A 17,902-nucleotide genomic window follows, 5' to 3' on the forward strand; every position below is an offset into this window, starting at 1 on the left:
TGGAAAAATTAGAATTGTATTGTGTTCTTTGGTAAAATTCAGTAGAGAACTTGAACTTTTCTTCACTTCGTTGAGGAAATTGTAAATTGAACTAGAACTTTTTACCTTCCGGGAAAATATTCACAAGTATGGTATTACTTTTTCTATCTTCCTCCGAAAAATTTTGAATTGAACTTTAGATTTCTTTATGTCAATGTGAAATAAAGAACTTAAGTGGAAGATTTTTATTTTCTCTGGAAAAATTAGAATTGTATTGTGTTCTTTGGTAAAATTCAGTAGAGAACTTGAATTTTTCTTCACTTCATTGAGAAAATTTAAAATTGAACTAGAACTTTTTATTTTCCGTGAAAATATTCACAAGTATGGTATTACTTTTTCCATCTTCCATCGAAAAATTAGAATTGAACTTTAAATTTCTTTATGTCTTTGTGAAATAAAGAACTTAAGTGGAAGATTTTTGTTTTCTCTGAAGAAATTAGCATTGAAGTGTGTTCTTTGGTAAAGTTCAGAAGAGAACTTGAACTTTTCTTCACTTCGTTGGGAAAATTTAAAATTGAACAAGAACTTTTCATCTTCCGTGAAAATATTCACAAGTATGGTGTTACTTTTTCTATCTTACACCGAAAAATTAGAATTGAACTTTAAATTTCTTTATGTCTTTGTGACATAAAGAACTGAAGTGGAAGATTTTTGTTTTCTCTGGAGAAATTAGAATTGGAGCTTGTTCTTTGGTAAAATTTAGAAGAGATCATAAACTTTTCTTCACTTTGTTGAGAAAATTTGGAGCATTATTTTAAATTTTTTCATCCCTTTGAGAAAAATCTGAACCGAAGTGGAAAATTTTTATATTATTTGGAAAAATATAATTGATTAAAAACTAATTTCTTTTTCATTGCGAATGTGGGTGAAAAAGATAAGTACTTCAAGTTTCAAAATGTGGTTAGGAGGGACATTAAGAAAGTAACTTGCTCTGAAATGGTCTTTGAAAAGTATTTCTTGGTGTTGAGGTATCCAAAATGCTGTAAAGTAAAGTTGTGGATGAAAAATAAGTACTTCAAGTCGGAAAATGGGTTTAGGAGGGACATTAAGAAAGTAACTTGCTCTGAAATGGTCTTTGAAAAGAATTTCTTGGTGTTGATGTATCCAAAAAGCTGTATGGTCTAGTTGTGGTGAAAAAGATAAGTACTTCAAGTTGGAAAATGGGTTTAGGAGAGACATTAAGAAAGTAACTTGCTCTGAAATGGTCTTTGAAAAGTATTTCTTGGTGTTGAGGTATTCAAAAAGCTGTATGGTCTAGTTGTGGTGAAAAAGATAAGTACTTCAAGCTGGAACTGGGTTTAGGAGTGACAATAAGAAAGTAACTTGCTCTGAAATGGTCTTTGAAAAGAATTTCTTGATCTTGAGGTATCCAAAAAGCTGTATGGTCTAGTTGTGGATGAAAAAAATAAGTACTTCAAGTGGGAAAATGGGTTTAGGATGGACATTAAGAAAGTAACTTGCTCTGAAATGGTCTTTGACAAGTATTTCTTGTTGTTGAAGTATCCAAAAAGCTGTAATGTCTAGTTGTTGTGAAAAATATAAGTACCTCAAGCTGGAACTGGGTTTAGGAGTGACATTAAGAAAGTAACTTGCTCTGAAATGGTCTTTGAAAAGAATTTCTTGATGTTGAGGTATCCAAAAAGCTGTAAAGTAACGTTGTGAGTGAAAAAGATAAGTACTTCAAGTTGGAAAATGGGTTTAGGAGAGACATTAAGAAAGTAACTTGATCTGAAATGGTCTTTGAAATGTATTTCTTGGTGTTGAGGTAACCAAAAAGCTGTAAAGTATTGTTGTGAGTGAAAAATATAAGTACTTCAAGTTACAAAATGGGTTTAGGAGTGACATTAAGAAAGTAACTTGCTCTGAAATGATTTTTGAAAAGTGTTTCTTTGTGTTGAGGTAACCAAAAATCTGTAAAGTATAGTTTCGGGTGAAAAAGATAAGTACTTTAAGCTAGAAAATGGGTTTAGGAGTGACATTAAGAAAGTAACTTGTTCTGAAATGGTCTTTGAAATGTATTTCTTGGTGTTGAGGTAACCAAAAAGCTGTAAAGTATTGTTGTGAGTGAAAAAGATAAGTACTTCAAGTTGCAAAATGGGTTTAGGAGGGACATTAAGAAAGGAACTTGCTCTGAAAAGATATAATAAAGCCATAAAAAGTATTAAAAAATGGAGAGGGGGCTCTTTGGGGGGCCGGGGGAGGGCCTTTGGGGCACAGGGAAGGGCCGTTGAGGGCTTGGGGGCCATTTGGGGACCGGTGGAGGGCCTTGGGGAACCCGTTGGTCCTTGGGGCGCTCGATGGGCCTTTGGGGGGCCCGGGGAGGGCCTTTGGGGTCTGGGTGGGCCTTTGGGGGCTCCGGTGGCCCTTTGAGAGCTTGGGGGGCCTTTGAGGACCGGGGGGCTTCCTTCGGGGCACCGGGAGGGCCTTTGGGGCACAGGGAGGGCAGTTGGGAGCCTGGGGGGACATTTGGGGACTGGTGGAGGACCTTTGGGACCCCGTTGGTCGTTTGGGAGCTCGATGGGCCTTTGGGGGGCCTGGGGAGGGCCTTTGGGGGTCTGGGTGGGCCTTTGGGAGCCTGGGGGACATTTGGGGACTGGTGGAGGGCCTTTGGGACCCCGTTGGTCTTTTGGGAGCTCGATGGGGCTTTGGGGGGCCCGGGGAGGGCCTTTGGGGGTCTGGGTGGACCTTTGGGAGCCTGGGGGACATTTGGGGACTGGTGGAGGGCCTTTGGGACCCCGTGGGACATTTGGGGACCGGTGGAGGGCCTTTGGGATCCCGTTGGTCCTTCGGGAGCTCGATGGGCCTTTGGGGGGCCCGGGGATGGCCTTGGGGGTCTGGGTGGGCCTTGGGGGGCTCCGGTGGCCCTTTGTGAGCTGGGGGGGCCTTTGAGGACCGGTGGGCTTCCTTCGGGGCACAGGGAGGGCCTTTGGGGTACAGGGAGGGCATTTGGGGCACAGGGAGGGCAGTTGGGAGCCTGGGGGGACATTTGGGGACTGGTGGAGGACCTTTGGGACCCCGTTGGTCTTTTGGGAGCTCGATGGGCCTTTGGGGGGCCTGGGGAGGGCCTTTGGGGGCCTGGGTGGGCCTTTGGGCGCCTGGGGGACATTTGGGGACTGGTGGAGGGCCTTTGGGACCCCGTTGGTCTTTTGGGAGCTCGATGGGCCTTTGGGGGGCCCGGGGAGGGCCTTTGGGGGTCTGGGTGGGCCTTTGGGTGCCTGGGGGACAATTGGGGACTGGTGGAGGGCCTTTGGGACCCCGTTGGTCTTTAGGGAGCTCGATGGGCCTTTGGGGGGCCCGGGGAGGGCCTTTGGGAGTCTGGGTGGGCCTTTGGGGGCACCGGTGGCCCTTTGGAAGCTTGGGGGACCTTTGAGGACAGGGGCTTCCTTCGGGGTTGAGGTAGAGGGATCGCAACCCTTTGGGTTGGGGTAGAGGACCTCACAACACTGTTCAAATGGAACTTGTGCATTATAACGACCACAGAGTTTGACCCTCAAATTCTCTTCTAAAACCTTTCCTAAAATCTTCTTTTAAAATGTCTCTATCTGTTTCGCCGAAATAATTCCATAACCTGTCTAAAACAGTTTCGCCCAAATAATCCCCAAACGTAATTCAGCGTGTTCCTTTTGTTTTTGGCATCTCAGTGCTTTCACATTTCAAATTTCTAGGAAACCCTTTCCTACGTTAATCTCTTCATCTCATAAATTTTCCTAGCTAAACTATTATGGTTTCGTTAGAATATCAATTTATCTCTCTGACTTAAAGCTCCGTGAAGCCGTATTTAAAAACAGAATTTCTATCTCTTTAGACTCCCACATAATTCCAAGATAACAAGTGATGTCATTTATAATTCATAACACTATAGATCAATGAAGCCCTATTTAAAAATAGAATATTAATTTTTCTTTCTGACCTAAAGAACGTTTATCCCTCAGACCTAAGATTAAAGAAGCCTTAATGTTTCTTAATTCCCCCTTCGCGAAGCCCTATATAAAAATAGAATATTAATTTTTCTCTCTGACCTAATGAACGTTTATCCCACAGACCTAAGATTAAAGAAGCCTTAATATTTCTTAATTCCCTCTTCGTGAATCAACAATTTCCCCGCCGATTATGTAAATCAATTTCTCAGGTTAAGCTAACCAAACAACAATGAAGCCATGTTTGTTTGATAATTCCCCCATCGTGAATCAATAATTTCCCCTAGCGATTATGTAAATCACAGATTAAAGAAGCCTTAATGTTTCTTAATTCACCCTTCGTGAATCAATAATTTCCCCTAGCGATTACGCAATCAAGTTCTCGGAAATTCACTTCCCCCTCGAGTCCTAGATCAATAACATTGGTCCCGTTAGAATTCAATGCGCATGTGCAACCTTCGTCCCGGAGTTATTACACATAGAAACATCAAATAAATCGACCTTGAAGGAAGAGGTCATTGACCCATTACGCAATCATTCTCCCTAGGGAGGCTATGCCCTTATTAGGACCATAAACCACGTGGTGATCGTGGGAGTTTTAAAAAAAGTGTCCGGATCGGGATTCGAAGGGGTGGTGTAATCGTGGGACCTCATGACCCCTTTCTACTCATAGTATCATACAACTTTTGTATTTGTTGTAGGTAATTTCAAAGACCACACTGCTTTTCTGTGACGATAAATAAAAGTTCGAATAATGATAAATCCTTTTATTAGACAGTGACAATTTACAAAAAATACTGGATATGCCGGTTACATGTACAGTGACCGAAATACCCAGTATTTTTGTGAATTATCACTCTCTAATAAAAGGATTTATCAACATTTCAACTTTTATTCATTATCTTTTCCTTATTTACCCTCCCGGGAAAATATTTCTGCAGTCACGCTGCCATGACTACTTTCAGTCGAGTGTGGTCTTAAAAACATCAACGAAAAGTAGGCTTTATCAGGGACCAAAATTTCAACCCATTATGAATATTAAATCCTCGATCGCCGATTTCCCCGTATTACCACTAGTGCTGATGACCCGTCGTACCACCCAACCACCTAGGCCCAGCACGGCTGCACACACCCCACCTTCCTCAAACTCTACTCAGAGGTTCTCTATTTAGCCTCTCCTATGAAGTTCCTATTTCCTGTAAACCTTTTCTCGTGACCCCTTTCCACGCCAATCGATAAACCACTGCACCCACGAAAATTGCCGCCCCACTCCATTTCGTAAGGCCCTGCACCTGGCATCCTGAAAAGCGTCATTTTTTGCAGCATATCACCATTGATGCTGTACAACGTGACCTAACTACCTCAACCTTTCTTTCAATATTAATTAATACATTTATTTCATTTCTTTCGTTATTAAATATATAATACAAATTATAATAAACGCCGATTATACATTTTTTAAGCCTTGATCCAGCATTTATTACCACCCATATATTCATTCTATTACAGACCATATAATGAGGGAATATTTTAAAAAGCTAACCTAAATTTTTAAAAAAAAAAGTATTTATAACGTTTTTCAACAACCATCAGGGAAACTTAATGATAGCTCTTTCAGACCTTACAACCAATTATATATACAAAACTTCACTTGCCAAAAAAATTCCAATCATGCCCCTTCGCAAGTACTTTTTAGTATCTTTTTTGGGGCGGTTAGGAGTAATTTAGTTGTTATGTTTTTGTTTGTAAATAAAATATTAAATTGAACTGAAAATCATATTATCAATACAAAATGTTATAAATCGTTAATATTGTTGACAATTTTTAGTGCTTCTATTTTTGTTATTCATTTACTTTTGAAAGCATTATAATTACGAAAGCTTTCTCCTGTTACATCCATCATAGTCGAAACTTTTTATATCTCCTACTTTCCAGAAAAAGTTCAACCTTTCCAAGAAAATTACTAGCTCCTTTTAATACATTTGCATAATTCAAAAAGTGTCAATAAACTGAAAGCACTAAACTCCTGAATCTAATTTTCATATGTCTCTTCCAATCTTGCCCCAACATATTCAAGAAAGACTTTCCCTGTTGCTCCATGATAGAAAATATAAGATTCTTGTAGAGAAATCATTGCAAAAGAAGTGAAAAGCGTATATGAAAATCTCAGGAGATTAAATAATAATGTTTTGTAGGAATTATTATTGTGCCTTTCAAATATATGGCTTAAATATTTTAAAAGTAAATACAATGAAGACTTGAATCTGAAAAACAACAGGTAATTTATCTTGGGCCATTTTACAGTCATATTCAGCGGATTTTGGTGACAAGAGAGTGTTTCAACAAAATTTCAACTAAAAGTCACAAGAATTTTACTAAACAATAATTACTAGAATTATTTACAATTCTTCCCCTGAGGTTAAACTAAGAAGAGAAGAGAATGTCTTATTTTTAATGTCCCATTATCTTATTTGATTAACTGCGACTTGAATTATAAAACGCCTCTTTTTTTTTTTTTTTTTTTTTTTTTACTTGACAGATTTGTAAAAACAAAACGGCACAAAAGTATGTAAAAAACGGCACATGCAAGCAAAAACGGCACAACAGCACTGTGCCAACATAAAGAAGAGCCTCCCTCAACCCCTGTATTCGTTACAGGCTTAGATGAAGTTTCTTCATCTAATTTTCACACGTTTCCAATTTTCCCAACATATACAAGAAAACTTCCGTAGCTACTCCATGATTTTTGATTTGAAACGAAAAAGTTGCATTGAAATCTAAAGAAAACCATATCCACCACCACAAGCGGATCACCCTCCTCCCAAAACAGGTCCAATAGACAACCCCCCCCCCTCTCAAAAAGTTGGTATAAAAGTAAATTTATTCTGTTTTCTGACCCCTTCCCTCATGAAAAAAAAATCTTTGATTCGCTACCCCTCCCAGGCACAAGGATCGGACATGTATGAGCCAGTGACTTCGTACGCTCAGTTAGCATAAGCATACTCCTATTCTGATCGATGGGGCACCTACACGTTGAAGGAGGGGTCCCTCTGAAACAAGTCTGATATACACTACTATCCCCCTAGAAAATCGTGGTATATCATATAATATTTTTTATTATAATAGTGTTTTATACAAATTGCTCGTTTTTCTTTTGAATGTTTGTTTTAAATAATTTGTTAGTAAAAATAATGAAATTGAGCCAATTAAGTTTTTGTTTTATCTTTTTGTTATTGTATTTGTTTTTTTTCGTAATACCTCCCATTTTTACAGACAATTCTAATGTGTAAGTAAGATATTATTTGTAAGTAAGAAAAAAAAGGTGAGTAAATGAATTAAAAACTTCTTGTACACTAATAACAAGCAATACTCTTTTTTTATTTTTGTTTTAACTTGTTTAGTTTTTTTTCTGTTTTAACGGAACATGCTATGCAAAATACACGATATTCCTTTATAAAAAGTAAAAAAATGAAATAAAATAGTATTCCTTTATGGGCCTTAAAGTTTGATTTTTTGTGTTCTATTCTATTCTTAGTTATTTTCGTAATACCTCCCACATTTACGGGCGACTCAACAAAAGGCCATATGCCACAGCCTGATACCATATTTTCCTTACAAGCATAATTCTGTTTCAGATTCAGGTAAAATTCCGTGTTTCCATATTACACTATTGCATACCAGCATTTGCTTTTTTATGTAAATATATATACTTTTAGGATGAAAATAGCCATAAATTTATTTAAATTATACAGTATTTTTAAAACAGGAAATATATACAAATTAAGGAGAAATCATTATTTGCTATTATTATTAATGGCATTATTATTAATAGCATCATTATTGAAAAAAATTTAATCTTTTGATTAATATTTTTAAAACAGTAAACATATTTTAAACTAAGGAAAAATAGGAGAGGACTATTACAGCACAGTGTGTTCCTAAGAAATTTGAAATAGATTATCTTTTCTCTCTTTCTCTTTTCTCTTGAAATTATCTTTTTCTCTTGAGTAGTAGCTCTTTTTAGTTGAAGCACAAAGGACATTACAATCCTCCTATACAAATGCCTGAAAATTGCTATTTTTTAAGGTTTGTCTTTAGATTGTTTCAAATTGTAATTTTAGAGCAGTGTCTTATTTTCGCCAGTGTTGCCACGTCAAAACGTGAAAATAAATGGGCGAAACTGGTTAGTTAAATTTAACAGCACTTTTCGTCCTTAAAATTTCAAACGTTAGCAATGTGTTGACTCCAAAACCTTCAAAAGGAAACTACTTTTTTTAAGCTGTTTGATGCCCTCTCTTTTTAGATCATTTTATTGTTGATTTTCCATTCAGATTTTTTTTTTTTTTTTTTTTTTTTTTTTTTTTTTTGGTGCCCACTGCTATCAACAGCTGCGTATTCAGTTTTTTTTTTCATTAAAAATTGGACCCTCAATTTTTCCTAACTGTTCAAGATATGTATAGATCACTGTATATACATTTATACAGTACAATCATTCCCTATCTCAACCATTATACTAAGCCGGACCGAGATGCAAGTGCTCCGGAGAAAGTAGAAACATAATCAACCATAGATTTTTTTTTTCACGGGTAGACAAGTCAGATTTCTCTTGAATACGAAACTTGGCTTCACCTTTGTAACACTAAATTTTAAAGAATCTAATTTTAAATTAATTTATTCCAATACATGTATAAAAATCGGTAATTAGCAGTGTAATGTTATTATTAGATGTTTATAGAAACTAAAATTAGGTTTCAAAGTCTCGAGTTGATTTCAAAGGCATTTTGAGAAATTTTCTGCCAAAGTAGGTGTTTCAGGGTAATATACACTGAATTGTTGATGGACAAGGATATGGGCGGAGCTTTAATACGTGCCAAGACTGTAGTAGCCAAATATTACTGAGCCGTAATTATCCTGTATGTAATTTATATACAGTGGTATAGATGTATAAGTGGTATAGACGTTAACCAATTCAATTGATCAGATTACATTTTTACTGTCTCTGGCGGTTCAAACAATAGTGTTGGGACCAATGGCCCTTTTATGAGAAAAATACCCTTTTTGTAAATTTAACTTCATTTATTTCGAATTATAATGTTTAAACCCTGGACCTAGCTGCTACCACGAGACGTCTTAAAAGAATTTGTTATTTAACCTAAGCTTGAAAATACAGACAAGCGTTGACTCACACAGGCAGAGTCCAAAATCCGCAAAGGATACTGGGTAATTTCGATTTGATTCGGATATTCATAGCCAGAGGGTCAGAACTAGGCACTAACCTCGGCGCGAGAATTTACCCCCGAGGTTCTGTGCATTATTGAATGAATCGTGTTTCTGTTTTGAATGTGTAAGGTTGTGTGTGAATAGTCAGCCTTTTCTACTTAACGGAACAAAAATGAATATTAGCATATTTTTGGTGTTTTTTTTAAGTTTTTTTGGTAAAAAACGGGAAAATACTTTTTGTAGCCCCCTTCCCCCCGAAAAAACTGGATACAGTCCTGCTTAAGGTGTTGCTAAAATTATAAATTTCCCAAATGGTTTGACCATCATTGGTATGGGGTTCATCTTTAACCCTCATACTACTTAAACTCAAAACGATAAGTAACTACAGGAATTTCAATTCTTTAAATTGGGTATAAATTCGTTTTTATTGCAATTTTAGTGTTCCAATATCAATCATGAATTCAAGATGCCAACGACGCCAATATGCAGATTTTTTTTTAGTGGGGGCATATTTCGGGAGAAGAGGCCACGTTCATGAAAAAAGTTAATGAAAGGCGCTTTAAAATTACTTAAAAAATCACGGAGACGTCGAAAAAGCAGGGTCCGGAAGCCTACAGGGTCACAGGCAGGGGCGTCGTTTTGGGGGTGGCAAGGGGGGGGGGCAGTTGTCCCCCCAATAATGTGGAGAAAAAAAATATTATACATCATATGCCCTTTGACTATCCAGATGTGGACCCCTCCCCCCCCAAAAAAAAATGCTGGAGATTCACCACAGGTCACAGGGTCACGCATTTATAGCCCATGAGATATATGCGTGATGTCTTATATCATTTCATGACAAAAGATTGAAGGTTAACCGGTATTATTGAAAGTTTTGCATTAATTTCTATGAGGATCCATTTGTGGAAGAAATGATGGTCTTTCAAAAACTATACATATAAATAAGGTCTTTAACTTATGATATTGTTTGTGCTTAGAAAGCCATCCAGCTGAATCGAGAGCTGTTTATGTCAGGAAATCCCAAAGCAATCACTGGCTTTCTAGTCGTTGAAGTATGGGAAAACTAATTCTGATTATCCTTGACCTCATGAATATCTACTACTCTTCATGAATATTTGGGAGTAGGGTAACTTTGTTTCGAAATATGTCTATTAAGAAAGTTTGTTCTTTGATTAGTGAAATGAATTTGCTCAAGACGGGAAAGCTATCCTATACATCTGTGAAACTTTTTGAAAAAAGAAATCTGAAATATTGGTGATTTTTCAATCTTAAGTTCGTTATCAAAATTTACCATCAGAGTTTGTGCAAATGTTATTTCAATTAAAAACTTGTCTGACTGACCGTTATAAGTCAATACAGAGTATATGAATTTGACTGGGGATGTTTTAAGCTTTGAGAAGAGAGAGGGTTTGATAGTCCAACCTGATAGTGAAATAAATTTGTTCCGAACGAAAAAGTCATCCTATGGATCTATGACAACTTTATGAAAAAAAAGAGTCCAATGAGAATCTATTAAAAATGGCAAATACCTAATTTTTATTATTCAAAACTTAAGTAGAGATTTGAGGTGCTTAGCCCCCTTTTGTTGGATTTTATTATGATAAAAAAAAATTACCAGATCTTTTGGCGTTTAGAAGTCAATATATTATTTATAATTTTGATTAGGGCCATTGTAGTATGGCAAATACATAAAATTTTCATTTTTCAAAGATTTAAGAGTGTCTTATAGGCCCCTAAACCCCTTTTTATATAAAGACAAGTAAATTGTCATAACCAATTCTTTAAGGCCACTAAACCTCTTTTGAATGTTTATATAAGACAAATAAATTGTCATTACGGTCCCTTAATAACGGTCCAATAGAAACTCACAAGAAAAAATGAAAATGTGTTACCCAGACATGATTTTCTTCCGTCCTCACCCCTCCTCGCCCCATAAGGATCAGACATATGTGTACCTATGAACACAGCTAATTGTACATACATGATCTATAGGAACAAACAGCTTGGGTTTCTGATTACTTATAATTTTTAATGTATTTTACTGCCTCTGACTTGGCAGAAGAAACACAACTCGCACTAAGAAGTATGCATAAGGGTACAAACACTCAAAACCAGATCACAATATCTTACCTGAGAATGGCCCGAAGGATCCCTCACAGATGAAAACACTTCAACCCCCCCCCCCCCCCTCATATCCCCCTTGTGTTAGACCTGTGCGGAACTATAATATAAAAAGTTTAGAACCGTAAAACAAGATTAGCCAGTTTTTTCCAAACTGAATAATGGAAAAAACTAAGGTATATGATTCCAGAAGGCTTGGGTGCCCGATTGCATAAAATTGTTCGTGCATTTCATGCCCTTTGTGTAGCCAGAACAAACACAACATGCACTACGAAAAATAACACAAGAGTACAAACATTTCATGCGTTTTATGCGAATACCTTTCAAAAGCCTTCGTCTATTCCGTCGCTTTACAAAACAGGCAATCAGTACTACGTTTAATACGAGTAAGGCAGTTCCAACTATAGTGATTGCTATTACTATGACCTTGGGAATCCCGCTACTTGGAGCAGTACTGGCATCATATCCTCGTGACTTAACTGCTGTTACTGGAACTTCAGCTAAAAGGTTATGAACTGGTAGTAAATGCAAGGAAATAAATACTTGCTAACCAAACTTTGAGCAGTAGTGGGCAGTTCAACACAGGGCTTATCCCACTCCCCGGACAGAACGCAAAAAAAAAAATTAAAGGACGCGACACCAGACTTCACAGTCGAAACCAGCGGCACTGGCCTTCGTTTCATAGCCCTTCAGCCGGCGGTTCACCGAGCAGACTAGTATCAGAAATGTGCGACTGAACTGCTTCCATTGCAACTGCTAAAAGATTAGATACTAATAATGAAAGTTTGTTCTAAAATATATGCCAGGAGTGAAATGTGTGCCAACGACGTCCTCAATAATAGGTGTAAGCGTCACTGGACTTCAATGGTATGTCTAGAAAACCATCCAACCAAAAACTTAGAGGCAATCCTCCCCCCCCCCCTCGATATAGACTCCTGATAACATAATTCAGATTGTAACAACAGCAATTATGGCACACAAATTGTAGATACACTGATATTTAATCTCTGTTAACTGTATGATAATGGTTAATTATATAATAATCGCTAAATGTTAACAGAACACGACAATATAAAAATTAAAATAATACTATATAAATATATAAATACATTATGATGTGATATAGTAAGTGTTATAAATTAAATGATTCAAATATAGCGTAGTTTAAAATTTTATAATAATCAATATACCCTTTCCTTTCTAATCTATCTGCTTAGAAAAATACATTTCCCGAAATAAATATAACCTATCGTGGAATTACCAAATACCATTTTTGTTTTTAATTAGATTTATGAAAGTTCCAAATATAGTACTTTCAATATTTATGTTCCGTTTTCCTTTTGAGAATAAATCCGTTTTTGAAACAGTCCTGTTGTCAAGCAATTCCTCGTAAAACGACTTCTGGTTTGTCTAAGCTTCACTTTTTGCCCTTTAAAATTAATCACCCATTTTCCATTTCATTGTCTCAAATGAAACTTTCGAAAACAGAACAAAAGCTTCTTGTTGGAGGACAAGAAACAAGGCTACTTTTCATAAGTATAGATAATTTTAAAAGTTTTCCACTGCAGTTGCCTATTTCACATGATTTTTTAAAAAAGGACAAAACTTAAGGCGTATTTTCCACCGTAACCGTTGTTTGCAAAATATTATAACCAACAATTATTTGTAGATACCCAAAAAAATCATGTGGGCAACAATTGTCATCATTATTGTTGGCAATATAAATGACAAAACAAAAAATGTTCTCAACAATAATTAAAAAAAATTTATGCGGAACTTGCCAAGAAATTTCAAATGGAGCTCTTAGTTGTAAACACAATATTAAAACAGCATTTAGAATTAAAAAATAACTATTATTGACAATGTTTAATATGTTCACAAATAAGCTGCTGAAAGTAGTTGCAAACAATTTTTGTATTCGTGCCTCCTAAAATTGTATTTTCTGACAAAAGTGAATAATATGTTTTAAGCAAATGTTTACTAATATCATATCAATATATATTATCTAATCTATTGAGATAAAATATTCAGTAACTAACAGGGAAATTATTGGGTTAGTTGAAACTACGGTTAGTTGTAATGGTTACAGGTACTTCGATTAAGTTTGTTAAAACGTGTTTTAATTAAATTGTTAAATATTTGATTTAATTGAAGTTGTTTGATTAAGACCAGAAGGGCATAACATATTAATCTCCAGACACCAATGACAGACCATTTCTAAGAGAGGCATCTGTATTTGCCAAGTTTAGACACATGAGTCTCAATATTCACACTATTTTGTAAAGTTGTGACATTTTGTGCTGATATTTTATGACGATGCTTCATCCTACAAATCCATATTTCAATCAAAACAGCCCAATCTCTGGTCAAATACTACTATTACTACTACTAATATCTCCCTGCAGTACCAAGCTGCCTGAGATCAACACAGCTACGTACGCTCCTTCTCTATTCCAATCTATTCAAAGCCTCCCTCTTCATACCCTCTCGAGAAGTTCCCATTTCCTTTAAATCTTTCTTCACGACATCCTCCCACTCCAACCGCGGTCGACTTGCTTTCCCATTAGCCCTAGACGGTGGGCCGAAAATAACAATCTTTGGCAATCTGTCTCCTTCGTCCACAGAACGTGCCCTAGCCATCTCAAACTTTCTCTCATTATAGCTCCAGAGCAAGCAGGATTGAACCACACTTTTCGTACAGAATACAGTTTGAAATATGGTCAGTCAGTCGGGTAACCAAACAATCCCTACTTCTCTGGAAAACATGTAGCATTTGTCAAATCTCCACTCAAAATAAGTCAAATCGGAATAAATAGTGCAATTCTTGTTGACCGATTTAAAGTTCCAATTTTTATACAATGCATAATGTTTGGGGTCAAACGATGCTTATTTAACTTCAATGTATCTCTCCATTTGAGCAATTTCTCTTTCTCTTTCTCTCTCTCTCTCTCTCCTCCTGTAGGTTTTAGCTCTAACTTGCTTCCCCCTTTTATACTACCTTCTGTGCTGTTCAACTCTTTGTGCTTTTATTATTGAAATATTCAGCTTTTAATTTCAGCACATTAAATCAATTCACTAATAGATTTACTAATTAATTCACTACTCTTAAGCTCATTTTTTCCAGTTAAGAGTCAAATTGTTTTCTATTTAATTCAGGTCAAACTGATCGATACATTTTGTTTTTGTTTTTTAAATTAGGGTTTTAAATGAAAGTAAGGAAGAGCATTTCCTTAAATAAGGCACGGTGGTTGCTCAACATTAAAACGGAAATGTATTCGGGAAATTAAGAGTCGTTACAGCCAAAATGTGGCCGTTTTGGCTGAAAGTGGCTATTCAAGAAAGGCGCTTGCTTAAAATTTGTCAAGGGGGTTGATCCACAGTAAAACAAAAGCGTACTTGGGAAAGCTCAAAGTAAGAACTTACTTGGCCAAATGGTCAAAAGACTTACTTGACGTTCTAGCTCGGACGATGTCGGTTGTGTAATTGCTTTCTCCTAGTTCATTCCAAGACATGATAGAGAAAAGGTACTCTGTTCCAAGCTTTAAACCTGAGAGGGCGTAGTCAGTTGCATTTGAGGGGTATACATCAGCATATTTCATGGCCTCCGATGCCACCTACAATGAATTATTGTGTTAATAAAACATTATAATAGCCTTACATTGGGAACTCTTTTTTTTTAACAAAATAAATTTTTTCTAACTATAGAAATACAGGGTGGAACCGAGAAAGACCTGTAGTACGTGGTACTTCGACCTGTGTTGTCCTATATACATGTTATAAGCGGTTTTCGCACTGCGTACGTAATTTTTGATGCTAAGTAGATGTTACAATATATTGACAATACAATATTGCAGCAAAATTATACACCCCCGACGGAGATGTTAGATGCCAAAAATATAAGAATTAGCTCTTTAACACCAAAAAAGGAACAAAGCCACAAAATTACAAAGGGAAAGAATGGGCTAGAAAACCAAATGTTGGCCAATCTCCAACACTGGTAAACAAATAAAAATATAAAAAATAATATAGAATACGCTTATGCTACAACGTCAAAGTGATATAAATAACAATGAATATTTTTGTTTAACATAACACTCAAACTTAAAATAAGTTCAAGTCCCATTTATTTCCATAAAATAATAATAACAAAAAATAATATCCCAAAGGGCTCAATAGCCCGTTATTTGTGAAAATACTTATAATAAATAAAACATGTTAAACTTGGCATATACATAGTAAAAATCACCTAAATATAAATCTATAAGGAAAAGAAACTAACTCACTGACAGTCCACACGAAACAGCGACCCTCCTATCACCCGACAATCAAGAACATTAAAAAAATTTTATGCCATCGAAGATCCAACGCTAACAAAACAATAACCCGCAAATATAAAATATCCTAAAACAACTATTAATCATTCTATTAATTATTAGTCAAAAATATAAAAAAATTTCAAAACAACAAAAGTCATTTTATTAGTCATAAATATTAGTCATCCTAAAATTAAACTCAGCCACATTGGTATTTTAAAGGTTTAATGTTGCAAAAAACTTTTATCCTCCGTTACTATGTACGGACTGACCGTACATACAGACTGATACTTCACTGGACTAACTTCGTTAGCAACCAGACTCTCCTGTCACGTACGGCTCCAACTCCTTTCTCGACGCAGCTCGCCCAGCGTACTGTTCGGTGGTACGGCCACCTCCTTCGCATACCACGCGACGCCCCAGCACCGGTCGCATTAGACTTCGACCCCACCCCACACGGATGGAAGCGACCCAGAGGACGCCCATCGACTAGGTGGAAAAAGACAAAGCCGATGAATTCCTCACCCAAGCCCACATCCCGGTGGAAGAACCTGCTAGCCTGGCAAGCGATAGGTCAAACTAGAGGCGCTTAATCTCATCGTTCTCTACTCCGAACCCTCGGCAGGAGCCTTAAGTCAAGTATGACTATGTTTCCAGCACAATTTTTTTTAGACAATATATATTTTAATAGATGCATAAGCAAGTAACTTAAAGCACCCAAACAGCTGAGAGCTTACTAGAATACATAATGAACTAATTCTAGGATTTTGGAAATTGTTAAGTACTTTCCTAATGAAATGAGCAAAGAGAAAAGGAGAAAACACTATCTGATGAGAGCAGTCTAAGTTATTCTTCAAATGGTGTTGCTAGGGCCATTTCTTTTAGGATAGACGAATTTAAAATTATCCTGCATTTCCTTTCCTGGAAAAAAAGACAAATATTTGAATAAAACTCCTGGATAGACATATAAGCCGGAATGCCTATAGGCAGGGCCGGATTTAAAGCTTTGACGCTTCTAGGCCAAAACATTTTCGCCGCTCAGTTTTTGCAAACTTTTCGGGGAAATCCCGAAAATTCAGGGATAGTTGAAGCACTGAACAAAACGCATTGATGGGCCAAAAGCAACGAAAGAGAGTTGATACCGAACTCTCAGCTGCCATTCTTGGGAGACATCTGAGAGTTTTCAACGCCCAGCCCGGCGATCGAACTCTCATACCATCTCCGTACGCTCAACATACATGTCCTTTACCGATGCTGTGCAAGTGTGACAATACTACGAATAGACAATCTTTTCATTTATTTTTTAGTCAGAAAGGTGTTCCAAATTTGATCAAAAGACAATATAATTTATTTGTAGCCTACCCCTAGTAGTTCAGGGTGGACAGTGGCGGATCCAGGGGGCAAGGGGGCAACCCCCCCCTAACGTATTCTAAAGTAGTGTAATTTACCTAATTAACTCAAGTTTGCGTTAATTAAACTTGCTCCTAACGCAAGTTTATCGGATCAACCTATTTTGCCCACCCCCATAATTTTTTTTATTGGATCAACCTATTTTGCCCCCCCACCCTAAAAAAATCCTGGATCCGCCCCTGAGGGGGGACTCCTTTGGGAAAACGCCAGATGTGTCCTTGTACATAATAAACATAGATAAAGATTTGAAGGAGGGACAAACACACAAACAATAGAGACTTGTAGACTCCTATAGTCCCATGTAGACGAAATTCATTAGTAAAGCACAATCCTCGACCAAGTTAGAAACAACTTCATTCATGCAAATGATAACAGTTGTTGTATCCCTGGGAACAATCAACTAATTTCTTTTACATTGAGGGATAGGCTTTGTCCCATATTCGTTAAGCTTGTAATGTTTTTTATTACAGGTATAATTATTTTTCTGTCAAATTTTGTCATCTTTTGAAATGTAGCTTAAATTATATCTTCATTGGATCACTAAAAACACCGTGTTCTTAGTAGATCAGTGTGTCTTTGTGTGCAAAAATAACACAAAATCCTTTGTTTTTTGTGTGTTTATGATTGGATCACTAGAAATAAAGAAGGATTAGAACCTACAATTCCTTAAAAATATAGATAATAAGTGTTGACTGTCAAATATATAAATTTCTACAAGCCGCAGTAAATATATTAATTGAACACATACAAAATAGAATTGGATATATTTAACCAAAACCTTCACATTCTCCGAACACTTCAATTCTCCAATCATTCAGTTCTTCACATTCACACATCAAGTGACATACACTTTCATTTAAACATCCGAGAAAAAAAAAAGAA

At 36.6% G+C, this 17,902-nt stretch overlaps 1 protein-coding gene across 1 annotated transcript in view; it reads right to left on the bottom strand.

Annotated features, from left to right (window-relative positions):
- Positions 1 to 17,902, bottom strand: part of LOC148950044 (nephrin-like) — a 295,913-nt gene that overhangs the window by 37,365 nt on the left and 240,646 nt on the right. The window contains exons 14-15 of the mRNA XM_089092085.1: positions 14,746 to 14,911; positions 11,618 to 11,797 (exon numbers count right to left, since the gene is read on the bottom strand). Of these exons, the coding sequence (XP_088948211.1) occupies positions 11,618 to 11,797; positions 14,746 to 14,911 (346 nt within the window). The remainder of the gene's footprint in view (positions 1 to 11,617; positions 11,798 to 14,745; positions 14,912 to 17,902) is intronic.

Source organism: Artemia sp. Qi Xiang Cuo, chromosome 7 (assembly GCF_049724085.1).
Source record: "Artemia sp. Qi Xiang Cuo chromosome 7, ASM4972408v1, whole genome shotgun sequence".
NCBI lineage: Eukaryota > Metazoa > Arthropoda > Branchiopoda > Anostraca > Artemiidae > Artemia > Artemia sp. Qi Xiang Cuo.